Source organism: Crocodylus siamensis, chromosome 11, assembly GCF_052110815.1.
Source record: "Crocodylus siamensis isolate JL-2025a chromosome 11, ASM5211081v1, whole genome shotgun sequence".
Taxonomy (NCBI): domain Eukaryota; kingdom Metazoa; phylum Chordata; order Crocodylia; family Crocodylidae; genus Crocodylus; species Crocodylus siamensis.
Window position 1 is genome coordinate 48751012 of NC_143405.1, and position 19242 is coordinate 48770253.

Consider the following 19242-nt stretch of genomic DNA (forward strand, 5'->3'; position numbering starts at 1 on the left):
GTTAAATGAAGGGTCCCCAGGCTTTTTCAGAGGGTAGAGCCTCTCTGATTAGGTATGTCCCCTCCCATTCACCACTGCCCAGCCCCTGCCTTCCCCATCCATTCCCCATCACAGAAACCCTGGCTGACAACCCCAGCAATGATGACGGGAGTTATTCCTAGCAAAGTGTTTAATGGATGTTCTGTGTCTTTTAATACAATTTATTAGCGGGCAAGCCAAGAGGAGCCAACACCATGTGAGCACCCTCAGGTTGGGTGCCTCTGAATGTCAGGACTCATTAAGTCATTGCGCAATATAGCTTGTTCACCTGCATTAGTTATTCATTGGTTTGTCAGAGGGAAGACATGTTTAGGATGAACTGGAGGCAGCTTGGCATGGTGGCCTGGGCATGGGACTGGGAACCAGGAGCACTCAAGTCCTTCTCATGGAAGTGGTGGTGAGCTGGGCAAATCACTTCAGCTGCTTAACCTCGGTTCCCTCAGGAAGGTGATAAATTGAACTTACCTGTAAGCTGAGGTGGGGCTGAGAGGAGGTTATGACTTATGAGGGGTAACTGGGCTTTGCAAAGTGTCAGAAAGGGTAAAGAGGTAGTGGATATGAGCATGACAGTTATCAAACAGTGTCTCAGCACTGGAATATGGGAACGATTGGGGATTCCAGGATATGCTTAGGCCCCACTTGCCTTGCCTTTGCGAACAGGAAATACATTTTTAAAAAACCCCACTGGAAATGGGCCACCTCTGTGTTCACCTGCCACGTCCTATAGGCAGGAGGCTGTTTCCCTCCCAGTCAGAGTACGGAGTGTGACCGCTTTCTTGCTCTGCGTCAGGGCTCAGTGATGCCATCGACTTTTGCGAGGAGCTGCGTAGAGCCCAGCACACGGGTGCTGAGGGGCGGAAAGCTATTCGGCTCCCCTCCTAGGCTGCGCTCAGTTGTGTGTTTGAAACCGGCCCAAGTTTTCTCTGGAGGATCTGCCATCTGAGTCAGATAGGCTGCTCATGCTTTCTCTTCAGCACGTTTCCATCTGCCCTCTGACAGACTCAAGCCACTGAGTCTAGTTGCTCAGGACCCCAGTCCTCATTCTCCTCTGCCATTTCATCTCAGGTCATGCACACCTGGGTACAGCAATCTTTGCTCAGAACTTGTTTTGTTGCACCCTTCCTGAGCACAAGTGTGTATGATGGTGCAAGACAGCGGTTTCTGGGGCCTCTGTCCTGTCTAGAGACCTCCTCTTGTACTGGTCACCATAGCCTCTCAGCTTCCATTCACATCTGTCCTCAGAGCTCTGCTGACCCTGTCTGAGCCTGGGGCACAATATGGAAATAACTTGGCAAAGTGATAAAGGGGACAAACCCTGGGAGGAGCAAGAGGGGCTTTTCCAGCTTCGAAGAAGGTTAAACCTTTGAGGGGTGTAGGAAGGAAAATGGGTGTGTGAGCAGGAGATGGATTTTGGTGGGGTCTGTGCGATACGAGGAGGTGGTGTCAGATCCCTGGCTCTGGAGTAGGCTTTTCCACCCCCTGTTTTCTCCTATACTCCCACCTTCCTTTGTGCTCCCTGACCCTGGGTTTTGGGACATGGGGTTGGCTCCCATCCTTTACATCAGCCTAATGTGGAGGAGAAACTCAGGGTGGTTCTGGAAAACTGGGCTTAGTCTAGTTGTGGAGAGTTGCAGAGAAGCCAAGTTGGCTTGGGGGCAACGGAGCGCAAAGCCACCAGCCCTTGTTTTCACTGGGGGCTCCCTGGAGTTGGTGACAGATAGCCGAGCGTGTCGCAGACAACAGGGATGAATCACACCTGGCCTTCCACAACCCCCTTCTCCTCTCCCTGCAGCAAAGGCTGCTGGGCTTGCCAGTCAAGTGACCATCAAAACAGGTGGCTGGGACTGCCAGCTCTTATCTTCCCTCTGGCCTCAAAAGCCAATGTCCGTGGCTGAACGAAGCAGTATGCGTTCCCTGCTGCTGGCTGCCATGGCTGTGGGGAAGGCCAGGCTGACTGCCGTTGGTGGAGGGTAGTAGGGGACCCACTAGCAGCAAGCAGAGCAGGCATGTTTCAAGATACAAGACTGGTCTGCTCAGAAAATGGGTCTCTCCCAACTTCCTCGAGGAGCTCAGTGCTGGAAGGAGAGCCTGAGGAACACAGTGCTTTGCTGAGCAGTTTCTAGATTTAGGACCTGAGATTGGTTAGAGCAGTGTTTCTCAACCTGTGTGTCACAACTCAAAAGTGGGTGGCAAGAATATATGAATCACAGAAAAATGCAGGGAAGTGTGGGTTTCCCCTTGCGGGCTGGCAGTGTTCCAAGAGCCGGCTGCGGGGAGTGGGATGCAGGGGGTGCCACATGCACATCGACCCGCATGCATGGATGTGGCAGCCAGGCAGGGTGGAGAGCAGCTCTTGCAGCTCCCCACAAGTAAGTCTGTGGGGGTTGCATAGACAATGTGTCTTGTGCTGGCACCAGGCTGCAATGGGCAGGAGCTGCCTTGGGGGCCCAGCGGGTGGGTCCCAGTGTGGGAGGGCGGAGCAGAGCAATGAGACTAGCTGCTGGAAGCTGAGCGGTGGTGGCATGGTAGAGTTGTGGCCTAGCTCACAAGCAGCTGGCGGTGGGAGGAGGTGAGGGCAGCGTGGGCTCATCATACTTCTGGTGCAGGGTTCATGGTGGCGGCAGCAGCAGCAGCTACTCGTGCTGTCCCATTCCACCCTCCCACTCTGAGACCCACCTGCTGGGCTACTGAAGCAGATCCTGTTCATGCTGGTCTGGCCAGACTGCAGCCCTGAGCCTGTATAAATCTGGGGGGGGGGAGGGTACATGTCCCCCCCATGGCCTACACACCCACCCCGACACACTGAGGGGTTACAGCCTGGGGGCAGAGGGCAGTGGGCAGGGAGTGAGGGGCACCAGCAGGGCTTGGGGTTGGGGAGATATGGCTTGGGAGTGAGGGGCACTGACAGGTCTGGGGGTTGTGGCTTGGGAGTGGGGACACTGGCAGGGCCAGGGAGCTGTGTGCCAAGACTGGCCATTGAAGTTTACAAATAGGTCCTCGTACAAAAAAGATTGAGAGCCACTCACTTAGAGAACTGTGCATGGAGCTGTGGATTGAATTTCCTGACCCTGGGTTTGAGGCTGGGCCTGGACCCATAGGTGAGAAGCTGCCAATATCAGGTCTTTGAACTTCATCGGTGCTGTAGGATGTATCCTTTGCTGTGCATCTTTGGGATGAGACCTCAATATCTCCAAAGCTGGTGCATGAAAGGTTAGCTGAGATCCAAGAAACATTAATGCTTCAATGGCAGTTCCCTAAAGGCGTCTATACACATGCAGCAAGGCTGCTCCAACACGCTGCGATTACAGCACGTTGGAGCAGACTCAATTAATCAAGTCTGCTGGAGCGTGGTACTGTAGTCCAGCGGACTCTAGTGTCACGTGCATCAGCATCTCCATGCTGAGAAATGGTGGCGGGGGTACTTTAACTAAACCTAAAGTGCCTAAGCTGTCATTTTTCAGTGCAGGAATGCTGATGCACTTGATGCTGTCAGAGCCGCTCTACTTAAAGCGTCCCCCCTCCGCTCTCGGAGTATGTGTATAAGTGCCCTAAGAGCCTAGTCAAGATACTGTGCTTCATGCAAGTTAGGTGCTCCTTTCCATGCCAGAAACAGCTGCATTTTCATAGCATTGCCTGGCGCTGGGTGGGGGGAGGAATCTGTGGTGGAGATCACAAGCGGATGTAGTGCAAATGAGGTCTGAAATCTGAATCGCAACATCTCCTGCTGGTTTGAAGAACTGAGCTAAAGCCCACACTGCAGACCTGGAGGGCTTGGCACACTTGCAGCTGGGGTCTGAGCTGCATGGCTTTGACTTATCTCAGTCAAGGAAACAAAATATAACTTAGAAACTTGGGGGCCCAAGCAGAACTGTTACTGCCAGGCATGGTCAGAAGGGTAGGAGGGGGAGGCACATTGCTTCTCTATGATGCTTTCATTGTGTGGGGCTTGTTCCTTCTCTCCCATCTTCAAGGCAGGTGCATGAAGGGTTAATTATCTTTTCCCCCACCCCCTGGCCCCCCTTTCACTCCCCCCTGCAGAAAGAGTTCATTTCCAAAAGCAGCTGGGGCAGGGAGATGCAAATAAGTGTTTTGGACAGCTGCAGGCTGGATGCTTTCCCGAGATGCCAGGGCCCCAAATGAGACATGTCAGAGTACAAATTGAAAATGCCAATTTCACTTACGTGGCCACGCTGCTCGTCACAGCTAAATTCTGCTCCACGGCTCCTCCCCCCCACTCCCACTTCTGAGCTTGCCAAGTCTGGGACTCCACCTGCTTGTGTGGCACTTGCTGCTCCCCAAGCGCCTTGGTGCGAGGGCTCCCTCAGCCTCTGCCCTTGTACAGGGATGGAGGGAAGGGGGTTGGAAGCGCACACCTGCTGAGTTTCTAGTCCTTTTCTGTCCCTGTCATCATGGGGCCCATAGTCACAGTCCCTGGAGCTCAGGGAAGGTATATGATACACCATAGAGGATGGGGTAGGGTGGGAGCCTTCCCAGGAGCACCGCTGGCTCCGTGGGCTCTGGGCTGAGTGGCGCGAGGTTTCAGTTCAGCCTTGGTGGTAGCAGTGATGCTCCATTGAAGAGGCAGGCTCTAAATCAGAGCTTTCTGCCACTTAGGTCATCAGTGGTCTGACAGCAGTTTCAGCTGGATGGACCAGTCCTCATCGTGTCCAGTCATAAGCTGCTCTTCCCTGCTGAACAGCTGCTGGCTTCTGCCTCAGAAGTGGTGGTGTTTTACTTCTGGGGACAGTGACGGCTGGATCTGGCTGTGCAGTCCTGTCAAACTTGCACTGTAGGGACAGAACTGAGGGCGGAATTCAGCCCATCCTTAGCAGATGGCTTGTGGGGATCTTTAGGTGCCAGGGGCATGTGTAAGGGTGTGCATGCATGTGTATGGTTTTTTTGGCGGGGTCATCTCATATCTCTTCTCTGATGCCCACTAGCTAGTGGTTTTCTTTGATTCCCTTCAGTTTCTGGATTGCAGCCTGTGAGGCTGTCCGGGTGTTGGAGAGCCAAGGCTGCTGGGACCTCAAACACTGGATTTGCTGCTGCTTTGACTTTGACTTGTCTCCTGGGTCACTGCTTTGTGTCCTCTGGACTAGGCTGTCGCTGCCAGTGGGGAGCTGCCCCTCTGGCTCTTAGGGCCACCTGGCACTAGGACTGGAAGTGACTGGTGCCAGGAAGCAGGGCTGGGAGGATGGCGGGTTTTTGGCTCAGAGCCCTAAGGACAGAGCATCCTTGCCCTGGGCAGCCATGTGGGAAGGTGTGTGGTGGGCAGAGGGGGAGCAGGGTTTTCTTGCATTGAGGTCTTTGGTGAGGGGCTGGGGTGCCCTACTAGGGCCAATCCCTGCCAGGGTGTTGGTGGAGATTTTCACCCCCTCAGTTGGGTTAAAGGTGAGATCCCCAGTAGCTGTAGTGCACAAGGTGGAGGAAGGAGGGGGAAGACTAGGCAGAGGAGGAGGTCTCCCCTTTTTCTGTCCATATCTGCAGAGGTGAGGGGCAAGGGCAGGTGCAAGCTCAGTCTCTGGCCATGGAGAGGAGGCGGTCCGGCCTGGCCACAAGGCACAGCTGGTGAGTGTAGGGCAGAGAGCATTTGATTTTTCACTGATGAGGGAGCAAGCTCCAGGTACCAGCACTGCAGTCATCCCCATCTGGGCTGGGCTGCAGTTTCCAAGCTAACAATCAGGACTTCCCCACTGCAGGCCTCATCCCAGTAACAACTGCCCCTCCCAGCCTGTGCACTCCTTCTGCCCTGCATCCTGCCCTGGAAAAACAAAGGTATTTCCTGTTCCTGGCCAGCAGGGAATTTGCTGTGCAGGCCTCGCCATCCCAGGCCTCACTCTGCAGGGGCAGTGCATTCCCTCCCGTGCCCCAATCCCTTTGACTATTGCTTGGTGCTGATACACTCACTTATATATCACGTGTTTCTTTGGTACCTTGCACTCTGTGTCCCCATGTATCAGCTGGTGTGTTCAGTACTGTTGCAGGGCAGCCACCTCTGGATGGGAGCAAGAGCCGAGGGGCACAGGACCCACCGTGCTCGGTAGCCCAGTAGGGGTGTGCGACTGTGCCTGAGAATGACCAGGTTAGCACTTCCCTCCCCCATGCACCTACGTATAGCATTGCCTGGTGTCACCTGCTGTGATGCCTCCTCTGGACTGGCCCTGCCCTGCTGCTCTCCAGTGCAGGTGCACCTAGCTCTCAGGAGCAAGCTGTGGATGTGCCTGCCCCACCTGCTGGGATCCAGGAGCTGTGCTTGTGCCCCAGTTACCTACGCCATGCAACTCGCCCACTGCTGCCCCACATACTTCAGACATTTTTACACAGTACGAGCTGTCTTAAAACCAGCTCGCCCATGGTTAGGGCAGTTCCTGGAGTAGCACGATTGTGTAATTAGGGCCAATTGCCCCTGCTGAAAAGGGGCTAATGGGGCTAACAGTGCTACCCTGCTTCTGGTATCCATTGTGCCCAGCTGTTATAGCCAGAGGCCCAGCCCATGGGCAGGATCCTAGTGGCTGGAACACATGGTGGTTACTTGGGACTTGTGGCTTCTGTCACTGCATGAACAGCTCACCTTCCCTGAGCCTCAGTTTCCCCATCTGGGAGTGCAGGGAGATCCCTGATGATTTGGTGCAGTTTAGCAAAAGGTGCAGAGGGGATGGAGAGCTGGTTTATTCTGCTGTGTCCCTGGTGCTTAGGCCAGTGGCACCCGCTCCCCACCTTCACCCACGGTGGGGTCTGTCTGCTCTCACCTCAGGGCTGCAAGGACAGTGCAACACTTGTGTCCCTTCTGCGCCAGCTGCAGAGCTGGTGCTGAAGCAGGGTGTGGATCAGGCAAGAGCTGCTTTATATATGAGGAGGGGTCCGGGGTTGGGGGGGTGGTGACACTGTCGTTTGCCTTGCTGTCTCCATCCTTGCAGCCGGCCCGTGGGACTGGGGAGAGCAAGAAGCGGTGTGGCTCTGGGGCGGGGCCTGAACTCGCCCCAGGCCACGCTGCAGCGTCCGCAGCTCCCTAACCAACTCCAGCAACCCATGAATCATTCATTTAATCTCTCCTGACACGCCTGTCATTTTCTCCGGAGAGGAGCGGAGAATCTCTCGCCGAAGGAGGTCATTAGCTGTCAGGGAAGGTTCCGACTGCCTTCCTGTCTCCGTATCGATTAAGCCTCCGCCTGCGTGCCGGGGCTGCGTGGGGAATATTGATGGGGCTGCCAGGACTTGGCTCAGGTTAGAAGCCGTGGAGGTGCTTTGGGCGGGGGGAGGCACGGCGCGGGGGCGTGGGAGGGATGTGCTCGCTGCTGGAGTTGTGTTTCTCTGGCTCCTTTCACCGGAGCCTGCTTCGAGTGCCTCGGCTCTGCGATCCAGGCGAGGGGGTGAGGAAGGTAGGATCTAGCCCTGTTCGTTCTCAAGTGGGGGACAGAAGAGAGCTCCAGCTTCTGCCAAGCCCAGGCAGCACAATTGTTACACTTAGACAGCTTGCCAGGGGGATTTGCATCTTCCCCAGCCACAGCTTGGGCCTGCTGCATTGCGATGTCTGAAAGGTAATTAATCTCAGCAGTTTTCCTCTGGGTCATTTCTGGAATGGCCCTGTCTTGGGCCTGTGGGAGCCAGTCTGGCCAACATTTCCTGATGGGTTTGTTTCATGAGCTGGTGGGAACGTTCAAGGCACAGGAAGCAGTGTCCACATGTGCGGTGTCTCTTGGCATTGCAGCGCTTGGCTTGGTGTCTGGGGGATGCTTGGAGTCAGGAGTGAGACTGAGGTGCTGTTACAGCTGGGAGGGTCTGGGGGGCAGCAGCAGGTTTGGAGTGAATGGCTCCGGTAGGGGTGGGAGAGCCCCAAGGCTGGAAAGCAGTAGGTGTGAGGAAGGGGGGTAGGGGACACTGGCAGAGGTGTGGGACGGTCTGGGCTAGAATAGCAGCCAGGGCTGGCACAGTGTGCGGGGGGTCAGAGCTGGAAAGCAGCAGCTACCTGTGGTCTAGGTTGGGGTGCTCTGGCAGAGCCCGTAACCGTGTTGCACTGCTCTGTTTGCCTCCCTTTGCGCCCAACTGGGAAGTTCTCTGAGCAGCGTTCTTGTGTGGCCTTGGCTTCGTGCCTCGCCTCATCCATCACGGGAGGTGTCTGGCCCAGCCCTCCTCTCGCTGACTAACGGCTTCTGCTCTCCCGTGTCTCCCCTTGCAGTATTTCTATGAAGGGAATGACATCAGCGACCTGCCCGTGAACTTGTCCGTGGTTTGGAATGGAAACTTTGTCATCGACAACCCCCAGAACATCCAGGGTAAGTGGGACCGCAACGTGGCCAACAGCCCCACAGTGAAATGACTCTGTGGTCCACACCCCAAGCCTCAGAGCCACCTGGGTCCTTGCATCTCCATGCAAGAGACGATTTCCAAACCCATCCTCTGAAGGCCAGTCCGCCTCCACTTGCACCCATCCACCCACCTGAGCAGTTGTGGTTCCAGATTGAGATCAGCTCCCAACCATTTGGGCTGTCATGTGAAATGGGTCAGTGGGCCTCAGTCCAGTTCCTTGTGAACCAGCGTCCTCATAAGAAGCACCAGTGCTGTCCCCTTCTTGGTGGTCTCTCAAGCCCCAGGCACCCTTCCAGCATACCCCAGATGCTGAATTCTCTTCACCCCCTGAGGTGGGGCATCTTCAGCACGGAGTAGGGGCACTGGTGGGATCAGTCTGTGTGGGATGCTTCCACTCCCACTGCCTGTTCTGGGGAGGTCTGTAGGGCAGTGAGGCAGCAGGATTTCCCTTTTGTGGCACTGACCCGAAACTGCTCTGCTTGCCTTCACAGCTCACCTGTACAAGTGCTCAGCCCTGCGAGAGAGCTGTGGCCTTTGTCTCAAGGCAGACCCACGTTTCGAGTGCGGCTGGTGTGTGACAGAGAAGAGATGCTCACTGCGGCAGCATTGCCTAGCCTATGAGAGCAGCTGGATGCATGCCAGCAATGGCAACAGCCGCTGTACGGACCCCAAGATCCTCAAGGTAAGGGAGGCTTGAGGTGAGCGCTGAAGAGGATGCTGCAGGGGAGACTCCTGCCCATGCCATGGCCTTGTCCTTGCAGCTTACAGTGGCAATCAGTGTACACAGTGCTGTTGAAACAGTCATGGGCCAGGTCCAGAAGAGATTGAATCCTGAATGTGACTAAGAGGGAAAGAGGCAACACAGAGCCGAGGTGAAGCGGGCAGCTGCTCTCAGTTGGGGGGTGTCCAGGAGCACTTGCTGGTACCCCTTTGCTGTGGCTTTGTTTGGGATGCAGTGCTTTCCCTCTGGGTGGCTGAGCAGGGACCAGGTGAGCAGGGATTGGGGTGGAAGTACTCAGCAGATGGGGGGTTTGAAGGTGGAGGAGGGAGCCTCGGGAGTTAGGAGGCAGGGCAGGGTGAGAAGGGTGGCACCAGCAGAAAGATGCCTGTTCATACCCTTGAATTGCATGCAAAACCGTGTATGTCAGCGTATCTGCTGCCTGCCTATCTTGTGTCTGCCCCCCATGTTCAGCTGTGTATGTGACTTCTGCTTAGCCCAGCAAGCACATACCTGCACTCCCTGCCCCTCTCCCTGGGCTGGACAGGATCCCTGCAGCACTGACTGCTTCTCCGTGATGCTCATTCAGCCCTTGTATCACTCTGCGCTTGTTTGTTCTGCCACCATAACCCTCCTGGCCCCATCTTGCTCCAAGCACAACACAGAGCCACCCCCACCCCTCAGCAGCAGACATACAGTGGGGTCATTAGGGCCACCACCACCCCCCAGCAGCTGACAGTGAGGAGAGGAGGGGTGCAATTTCATGGCTAGAGCAGGCTATTTTGGAGCTAGGACTTCTACATCTTATTCCCTCCTCTGCCATTGTGCAGCCTTAGGCAACTTGTGTGCAGCCTTGGGCAAAGTCTTGGCCTTGCTCTGGGCTTCAGTTTCCCCTCTCAGCAAAATGGTGACCCTGACCAGTTCCTGGACAGCTTAATTATTGCTGGCCCTGTGTTTTGCAATCTGCTGGTGGCAGGCACGGTCTGAGGGCAGGTTCTGATTATCCTGGACTGCTCCTTGTGGCCTGTTCATGATGAACGTGCACGCGCTCTCTCTCTCTCCTCCCTGCTCCTGGTGTTTCCCCGTGTGAAGTCTCTGACCTTCCTCACAGATCACAGTTCCCTTGTGTCCCAGGCTTGCAGACTCCCAGTAAAGCACTGGGCTATTTGTCCCCCAGCTCCCCCTCCCTGTGAGGACTGGTGGTTCATCATCTCTGTTCTCTGACAGCTTTTATGACCTTCATTTAATAAGACTGTGTATATTAATGTTAACATGTCTGTTGGGCCAGGCTCCAAGTGCATTAGGAAGGATTGGTGGGTAATTCTATTTGATATGTTCTATTTACCCACGGATTCCAGACCAGGCAGGCCTTGACGGTGTTAATTACCAGAGTCTTAGCATAGTATCTAATCTATTTGGGTTTCAGTTTCTTATCTGATGAAGGCTGGAAATTAGAGTTGTGCCTCTCCTGCTCCCCAAAGCTCCCGCTGGTTATTGGCACCGCTGTGGCTGTTGCTCTGGTCTTGCTGAGAAGAGTAATGTCACCACTGGCCTGCTCCCACCCTTCACACCAGCATTTGGGACCCCTGCCCAGCACATAAATACTTTCCGCCCTGGAATCAGAATTTTGTTCAAAAGGAATGATAAGAGCTCAGAGCAGCTGAGAGCGTCAAGCCCGTCCTGTCACAGAGACAGAGTGAGCCAAGAATCTGGATAGCTGTTAAAATGCCACAGAGCTTAGGGGTGGCATTTGGCTGGAGCTGGCTTGGCCTTTCTTTTTGCATCCAAGGCACTGAAACTACAGGTGCTTGGTGGAGGAGCCAAGATGTGCAAGTAGAAGAACAGTGGCACCGTGTGTTAGGGGTAGGGTTAGTGGTCAGGGACCTCCATGCTCCAGCCCTTTGGTTTGCTGTTCCATATGGTGCCTGTGACCCCCTGATAAGCCCTTTCAGTCCAGATAGTGCCCTTGTTCTCTGTCCAACACCAATTGCCTATCACTGCTGAGGGAAGTGGCTTAAGTAACATGGGAGGTGCCATGCTGGAACAGAACAGCTGTCTGCCTGCCCCAGTATCCTATCTCCAACCATGCCCACCACTAAGTGCTTCAGAGGAAAGTGGTAAGAAATCTCCCAGTCCCTACTAGTTAAGGACAGGCTTAACCAGGAAGCTTGATGTTATTTCCAAAATTTATGTCAGCCTGAAAGAAAACTGATGTGAATGTCCCCTAGTGAGGTCTCAGAGGATGTCATGTTAACTCCAAGCAGTTGACTTTATGCTATATAATCCCCACCCAAAGCCCTCAGTGGGAAGGACCAAAACCCTATGTAGAAATCCCATCTGTTCCTGGGCTGGGTGCGTTGTATGCCCTTTCCCACAGCTGTTCTGACCTGGTGATGGAAAAAGGACTGTGTCACAGAGTATCTGTCCACACTGCGAGGGCTGCATGCAAGGGCTGCATACAACAGACTGAATAGATTTTGCATGATTCTGACAAACCAGCAAAACCTTCCTTTGGGATGAGCAGAGGCTCCATCCAGCGTGAGATCCTCAAAACTTACGGCCTGTATTAGTACCAGGAAACCAGGCCATAAAACTGACTAGAAGCAGTCAATAGTGACTGAAAAGCAGAGGCCAGGTTTTTGTGGCCTGTGTGAAGGTGTATTTGCTGTGGGAGTCATTAGGAGCTGCAGCTTTGGCCTACGACATGTAACAGGCCTGTTTAAGCTTCATTGCCTCAAGCTGAACAGGAAGGGCAGGAAGGAATGAACACTGCAGAGGATGAGGTCAGTGAAGGGTTTTAAAGTCTGCTCAGTTTTAGCAGTCTCAGGGGTGGGAATGGTGTGGGTAAAGGAGGATTATTGGGCATTTGGTACTGGTACTGGGCTGTGCCCGCACCCTCTTTTCCACCCTCCTCAGTGGAAATGAATACATCTTCCAGATCCTGGCTTAGAAAGGTAGTAAAGCAAGAGGTCTCCTGCTGACTTGGTTTGGCTTTGGCAGCAGATTACTAGTGAAGCCTTCATGGTTGGATTCCCCCATGTCTGCAGCAGGACAGCTGATACCTCTACATCTGTAGCAGATAAGTCTGAAGCTGAGAGCCAGCAGCCACAGGAGTCTGTAATGGGAACACAGCTCTCGCGGGGCTGGGCATCAGGATGCCTGGGTTCTCCTTCGCAGCATGGTATTTTCAGATTTTCTTCACTTAGGTTGAGATGACTGGGCCCTGGCTTTAAGGAGGTGCTGAGAGCAGGTGGCACTCCAGCTTAGGCCAGCGGGTGTAGCAGGCATGGAGCATCTTCATTTGGATGCTTCATAGCTGAGGCATCTCATATTAGTAGGCACCTCTGAAGGGGGTGGCCTCTACTACCATATCGCTAAAGATAGTGACCTGCTGCCTAGAGGCTTTGGGAGCCTCTCTCCTTGTCTGTACAGGGCAGTGAGTTCCCTGCAGCAAAGGTGGGAAGAGCATCCTGCATATCAGGGGGCTGGAGAAAAGGAGGAGAGGGACCCTGCTTCTGCCTTATCCCCAGCCAGGCAGGGAGGGAGAAGCAGCAGCTGGAGCTAGGCGGTGTTTGCTTCTTTAATTCAGTCCAGATGAGGGGAGGGAGCAGGCTGTGTGAGACCTGGATGGGAGGGGGTGGCAAAGCCAACATGGCTGCCTCTGGAACGCATGCTCCAGAGCTGGCGGGAGCTACCCAGTTGGCAGAGCCTACGGACTCGCTCTGGTGCTGCCTGTTTCCGATTGCTTGGAAGTTAGCAAACAGCAATGCTTTGCAGCCCCCTCTGTGTCTGGCAGGCAGAACAGGTAAAGAAACTGAGGCACTATGAAACTATGAAGCACAGAGAACGGCAGAGTTTGCTTAGTCACTCGGTGAAGCAGTGGCAGAGCTGGGACTCAGATTAAGTCTCCTGACACCCAGAGCTGCTCTGAGACCATTAGCCACAGGCTTTGTATTGTGGGGATCCTGGGGTTTGGAGTCATTCCCTGACACCTCTGAACACTTGTTCACTTTTCTGTGGGAGGCACAAAGTGAGCTTCATAGTCTGCCCCTGGTGGGCACTAATTTGCTCCCAGCACAGAGTATCTCCAGCCTGGCTGACGCCAGAGTTGCAGGCCTCGAGCAGCGGCAGATGCAGTGGGTCTGGATGGAGGAGCATTACTGGAGATGTGTATGCACTGGGGCAGGGGCTGAGATAGCAGAGAGCCAGGATTGTCGCGTTTGTATGGAGCTGTGTGCGGGTGTCCAAGGCTAGGGATGTTGCTGGTCAGGACTGAGAGGCAATGGAGAGAGAAGGAGAACGGAGCTAGGACTTGAAATCCTGGAAGGACTTCAGGTGGGTGAGGTGCCTTGGCAGAGGGTGGGGAAGAAGCCTGCCCTGCCCTGCCCTGCCCTAAATTCTTTTCCCGCAGTAGTGGTCTCCTTTCAGGAGCCTCTTTCAGAGAGGCCAGGCCTCTGTCTGTCTGAAAAGATGGGGAACCAGTGCCATGCATTTCAAAGGGCCGTGACTGCTGCCAGGCTCAGCTGACCCTGCTGTCTTCGTCAGGCCCCTGGGTGCTGAGAGCAGACTGTTCCCAGCAGATGCAGACCCTGGCAGGCAGGGGATTCACATGCTCTCTGCTTCCCTCTGGCAAGTCCAAACTGGGCTGCTACAGGCCACACTCCACAGCCAGGGCTCACTGACTGCCCCGTGTTGACTGGGGCAGGGGGTCACTCAGTGTGGGAAGCCCCACTACCATGGTTTCATTTGTTAATCCCCTTGGCTGTGGCTGAGGTCACTGACAACATCCTAAGGGAAAGCACCTGACTGGGGCAGTGGAGGAAGCTTGAAAAATACCCAAGCCCACATCTGTTTCAGGGCTGGAATTCCCCTTGACAGCGTCAATGCTGGGGAGCGTTCAAGAAGGTTTCAGCATTTCCAGCAAAGACAGGGTTTGCAAAGAGCTCAGTTCAACTGCCGCTTGGCACCATAATAAAAAACACTGGTGCGTGGGAATCTGCCCCTTTCCTTTTCAGCGGCCACTGCCCTCCAGAGGCGAGGGCGCTGGTGTTACCTTGGGGCCGGGCTGCGCTGTGCACAAGGACCCCTGGGCTTTCTTCAGGGCCTCAAACAATTGACCGAGGCATTTAGGTTCTGCGCTTCCTGTTGTGTGCGCCGGCCACTGCACATGCCAGTTACAAGCTGCATCTGATTAGCTGCCAGTGCCTGGCCCCGCTATCAGTCTCCCCATCCCCAAGTCATTAAAAGTAAATTAAGAAATTGCCACACTAATTGTAGGTCTGGCACAAATAGATCAATGAGCCCTTGTGAGCTGCCCGTGCAGCCTACGCACTGGTCTTTGTCAGGGCTGGTAGTAGGAGGGCAGCTGGGGGTTGAGTGTTGTGTCCAGCTGCTGCCCCGACGGTAGGGCCTACCCCAAGCCAGAGCTGAGAGCTCTGCGTTGTGTTCGCGGAGTGGGACTCCAACTATTCTCTGCCAACCCAGCAAGGCAAGGCCGAGTGAGACTCGAACCACATCTCGATGGGGCTCGGAGTACAGTCAGGGGAGTGCTCTTGCTGGGGTCAGAGAAAGGACCTGAATCCAGCCCAAGGAGGGTGCAGGGAAGGTTACAGGTATTGGGAGGATTCCTCGGGCTCACCTTTGTGCGGTGCATCATATGGGGTACTGGCGCTGTGTGGGAAAGCTGCATGGTAGAGCCTGGCCCATGTGCCATCATGCAACATCCCTTTGCATTGGAGACTTGGAGGATATGAGAGGGATGGATTAGTCTGCACGTGGCATGTTTCCCAGACACTTCCTCTAACATATCTGCTGCTGCCTGTCAGAGCCCCGATCCTGGGCTAGATGAGCCTTTGGTTTGACCAAGGACAGTCATTTTTGTGCTCTTAAGATGCCTTTTTGCAATGCCATAACATTATTATGGCAAGTTGCCAGACCATCCTATGGGAAGGCTCTATCACAGCTGCCAAAACAGCTCTGGTCCAGCAAGCTGAGAAGCTGATGCCTCCATAGACAGGGGACGTTCTCCAGCCTGCAGTGGTGACCAGTGGCTACCTTGGGTGGAAGGGGCTCCCTGTAGAGCTGGGATGAGCTGTCCCTTCAGGCGCAGTTCCTCAGCCCTCTGGCCCTGCTCAGGCCCTGTCCTCTGCCCTCAATGGCTCCTGCACCCACTCGGTTTGGTGCATCTGAGGAGTGAGCACACAGCCTGTGCTCTGTTGGCCAGTTTGTTTAAAAGGACCCTGTGAAACCAATTAGCAGAAGAGTAATGTTGTTTGTCAGGGCTGGAGCTGGGACGAATGGGGATTTGGAGGTGGGGGGTTCAAGAGAGCCTCCGATTTCCCTGCCAGCTTTGTCTCCCACGCACCTTGTTTAGTGATGACCTCCCTGGCGCTGGGGATCCCCGGATGGGCGGCCCTTGTCAGCTTTGCCGCCGAGGAGGAAAGGATCTAACATGCCGGGGCAGCTTCTAACGCTGATTTAAAAATACCAAGCAAACAGCCGCTCCTCACCGCCCGCCCCAGCGGAGCCCAGTTTAGGGAAGAACAAATCCGATCGTCTGCTGCCGCTGCCTTAATGAGCCCTGATCCGGGACTTTGGCAGAGGGCTGGATTGAATTGAGGCAAACAGCAATACCCTAAAGCCCAAATTGGTTTTGCCGTTGTATAAATTCTGCCTCGTGGAGCATGATTGCCCTGGGCCTCCTGTGAGAGAGTGCATGGCTCTGTCTGCATGTCAGAGCGCGGGACCAGGGAGCCAGGACTCCTGGGTTCTGCTACGAGCCTGCCACTGACCTTGGACAAGCCCCCAGCTCCCTCTGCTTCTGGAGGAGCTGGGCAGTGTCCTGCAGGGTGCTGATCGTGGGACAGGACATTTGTAGAGTGCTTTGAAGAGGAGAAGGAGCAGTGATTTCTTTCCATCATGCTCGGGAATGATGATTAATAGTAGCCATTTCTAGAGCTAGGCCTTTCTTAGCCTTTTTTGGGGTTGCGGCTGCATTGTCAATACAGACTTCCCATTGCTCATCTCTGCCCTGAGCTCTCGGCTTGTGGGAAGGTGTAGGTAGCAAGTGGGAAGGTGTAGGCTCAGCTGATACAGGAACTGAGGCACGAAGTTACAATAACCCTTGTTCTCCTTGAACAGCCACAGCTGGGGCCAGCACTGAAGCAGTTCATATGAGTCCCGGGGCTAAGAAGAGGAGAAGGGACCAGCTAGCGCTTTCAGAGGGTAGAAATAAAGGAGACATTGCTACTGGGGACCCTTGTCCCTAGGCAATCCATCTTGGGGGCTGGCAATGCTTTCTGGCACTCCCTGCTCTGGCATGGAGAGCTTGGCAGGTGTATTGGCCAAAGCTGCTGTGGATCCCAGCAGTGGGCCTGAGGTGTCACAGGGTTGGGAAGTAGTGAATTCCTGGGAGGCAGCCGTGGACGTAGGCCAGTCCACTTCACTTCCACCACCGCGGCCTCTTTCCTCACTGATCCACAGCCTGCAGGCTTAGCTGAGACCCCCCTCCTCCTGCCCCCCCACCCTCTGGCTCTGTGTTGCCAATGACCTCCCCCACTTCCCTGATATAGGAGCGCACGCTATCCCATTAATTCTGTTTAGTGCCTGCAGGTGTGTGCCGAGCACTGGGGCCAGTGAAATCTGGTGTAAAATTGCCCATAATTACCTTGTTAGCGGCAGTGGCGGGCTTGTGCCTCTCTGCTCATCCGTCATTGTGCTGGCTTTTGTCAGGCCACACCTGTCCGCTTTATTGGGAATCATCTTGCTAAATGAGGTGCATCCCGGTGTTGGGGGCTCCCCCCTCTCCCCAGCTGGTGCTGGCACAAGCCCTGCTTTCTGTGAACGACCAGATTGGGATGGGGGGAGGATACCCCCTTCCCAGGGGTTGTCACCGTCTCCTCTGGGGAGGTGATTGCAGGAAGTCTCTATTTGAAGGGGGCAGCAGGCCCTCTGAGGGCACCTGCTGGCCGTGCCAGGCTGGCAGGAGCGTGGCGGAGCTGGACCTACCATCTCGGCCTTGTAGGTGTGTTTCCACGGGGCTGGCCCAGCAGTCAGGAGGGTTCCCCTATTTCCACTGCACGCAGCTGGCACTGACTCAGCTGGAGCATCAGCTGGGCTTGAACAATAGGCCTGTGCTTATTCCTTGCGGGTGCGCTTGGAGATCACATGGGCCAGGAGGCTGGCTCAGTGCCTTGGAAAACCATAGGTTTTGGCAGCACCCAGAACTCTGCCACCCAAGCCTTGTAACCCATGCCCTGGGTGATTCATGGTGTGGGACTCAGACTGGGCCAGGAGAGCCCCTTCTGCTCTGTGCAGACCCTAGCACCCCACTGGCACTTACAACCGAGAGGGTTTGCCCAGTGCCCACAGTGTCCTCTCCTGTGCACTTGCCTGTGGACTTCTGCCAGAGAGGGCTCCCCCAGAATGGATCAGTACCCAGGTGAACTCTTGGCATGATTTGATCTATACTGACTGATAGCAGAGGCAGGGTACTCTGTTCTCAGCTGCCTTGCAGTGTTAGTAGCTGGAGTGGCACCATATGTGGCTCTGCACCTCTGCTCTGTGGCAATATTGAGCACTCTGGCCGGGGCTGGTTTCACCTTACAGCTGGCAGCAGATCAGAGCACTTCGCCGCAGTTACAGGTTTGCTTTGCTGTCTTGTAGCTATCGCCTGAAACAGGCCCACGGCAGGGAGGGACTCGCCTCACCATTACCGGGGAGAACCTGGGCCTGAAGTTCGAGGATGTGCGCTGGGGAGTGCGAGTCGGCAAGGTGGTGTGCAACCCCATTGAGAGCGAGTACATCAGCGCAGAGCAGTAAGTGCCCACCTGGATGTGGCGGGGTGGGTGGTCAGGCCTGTCAGGTGGCTCCCTCAACCCCCACTGCCAGCTTGAGAAGCCCATGTTTTGGGTGAGAGCACTGCCCCTTGCTGTCGTCCCAATGGATGCTGAATGCATGAAGTAGTTAGGAGTTGTGAGCTTATCTGAGCTCTAGAGACCCTCCGTGGAGTTGAGAAGGGCAGAGCCCATGCCAGGGCAGTACTAAGAGGCCATTCTGGTGCTGTCCCACTTCAGGCCCTTGTGACACTGCAACTGCAGACCCATCTGGCCTCCCCGCTTGCATTTCTGCTCTGACCAGTGATCCAGGGTACCTGTTTGGAGTTCTGCTGAGCACTTCGGCTCTCCCTGCTTCCAAATGGGATTGTGCAATGAATGCTCCCTGTTAGAGGGGGAGTTGTGCATTAGAACGCCTGTATAACTGGTTCACCGGTATTGCAAAACCTGAGAAAAGGGGCCCGAGTAAGCCCTGGAGTATCTACATCCCAGCTCATTCTTCAGTGTTGGACCCCCAGAACCTGGGGTATTAGCCAGATCTGCCAGCGGGGGCACCTCTGCTTGCTCTGGAGTGTGAAGAAGCAGCCCATGGTCATGTTTAAAGATCTCTGCAGGATTAGCAGTAACTAAGGGTCACAGTCCTGCATACTGGTACTTGAACCTTAGATCCATCCTCATTTAAGGGTGGATGGGCTCCTCCCTGAGAACAGAACCATCCCATGTCTGCCCACGTTCCCCAGGCCTTGTTGTCCTTCCGTGCTGAGTGATAGCAACCCACCAGGGTGTAGGGTCTGGGAGGAAAGAGGAGCAAGCAGTCATAGTCCAGTACTCAGGCAGAACAGCGGTTGTGGTTGCCTGTCCATGCAGCCTGGACCTGGTGGATCTGGTGGTCTCCCCTCCTCCCCTTCCTTGTGCCCTCTGCTCCAGGGGGCTCTGCCATGTTACTCCCATAGCAGGTGAACCAGAACTCCTTCCCTGCTTCCCCTAGGATTGTCTGTGAAATCGGAGACGCTAGCCCGAGCAAAATCCATGAGGCCCGTGTGGAGGTGTGCATCAGGGACTGCTCCCCCAACTACCGAGCCATCTCCCCCAAGAGCTTCACCTTCGTGGTAAGGATCTTCTACAGCATCTACTGCTCTCAAGCCCTCCTACTCTGGCCTGTCCTCCTGCTCCTCCCCACAGCTCAAGAGCCCCTCTTGGGAGCTGGGGGTTTGATCCTGTTTCCAGTCTGAAGGACTGCAATGAGTTCAACCTCACTTCCAGCTGTCAGCTCTTGCAAGCCAAGGAGGGTAGTGGGGCTTGTGCTATCCTTGGAGGGGAGACCTGGGAATCACCAGCCCCTAC

At 55.0% G+C, this 19242-nt stretch overlaps 1 protein-coding gene across 6 annotated transcripts in view; it reads left to right on the forward strand.

The window, feature by feature from the left end:
- Nucleotides 1–19242, forward strand: part of PLXNA1 (plexin A1) — a 233419-nt gene that overhangs the window by 162691 nt on the left and 51486 nt on the right. For all 6 annotated transcript variants that reach the window (XM_090022932.1, XM_090022938.1, XM_090022936.1 and 3 more), the window contains exons 11-14: nucleotides 8216–8312; nucleotides 8838–9028; nucleotides 17729–17880; nucleotides 18887–19007. In XM_090022932.1, the coding sequence (XP_089879058.1) occupies nucleotides 8216–8312; nucleotides 8838–9028; nucleotides 17729–17880; nucleotides 18887–19007 (561 nt within the window). The remainder of the gene's footprint in view (nucleotides 1–8215; nucleotides 8313–8837; nucleotides 9029–17728; nucleotides 17881–18886; nucleotides 19008–19242) is intronic.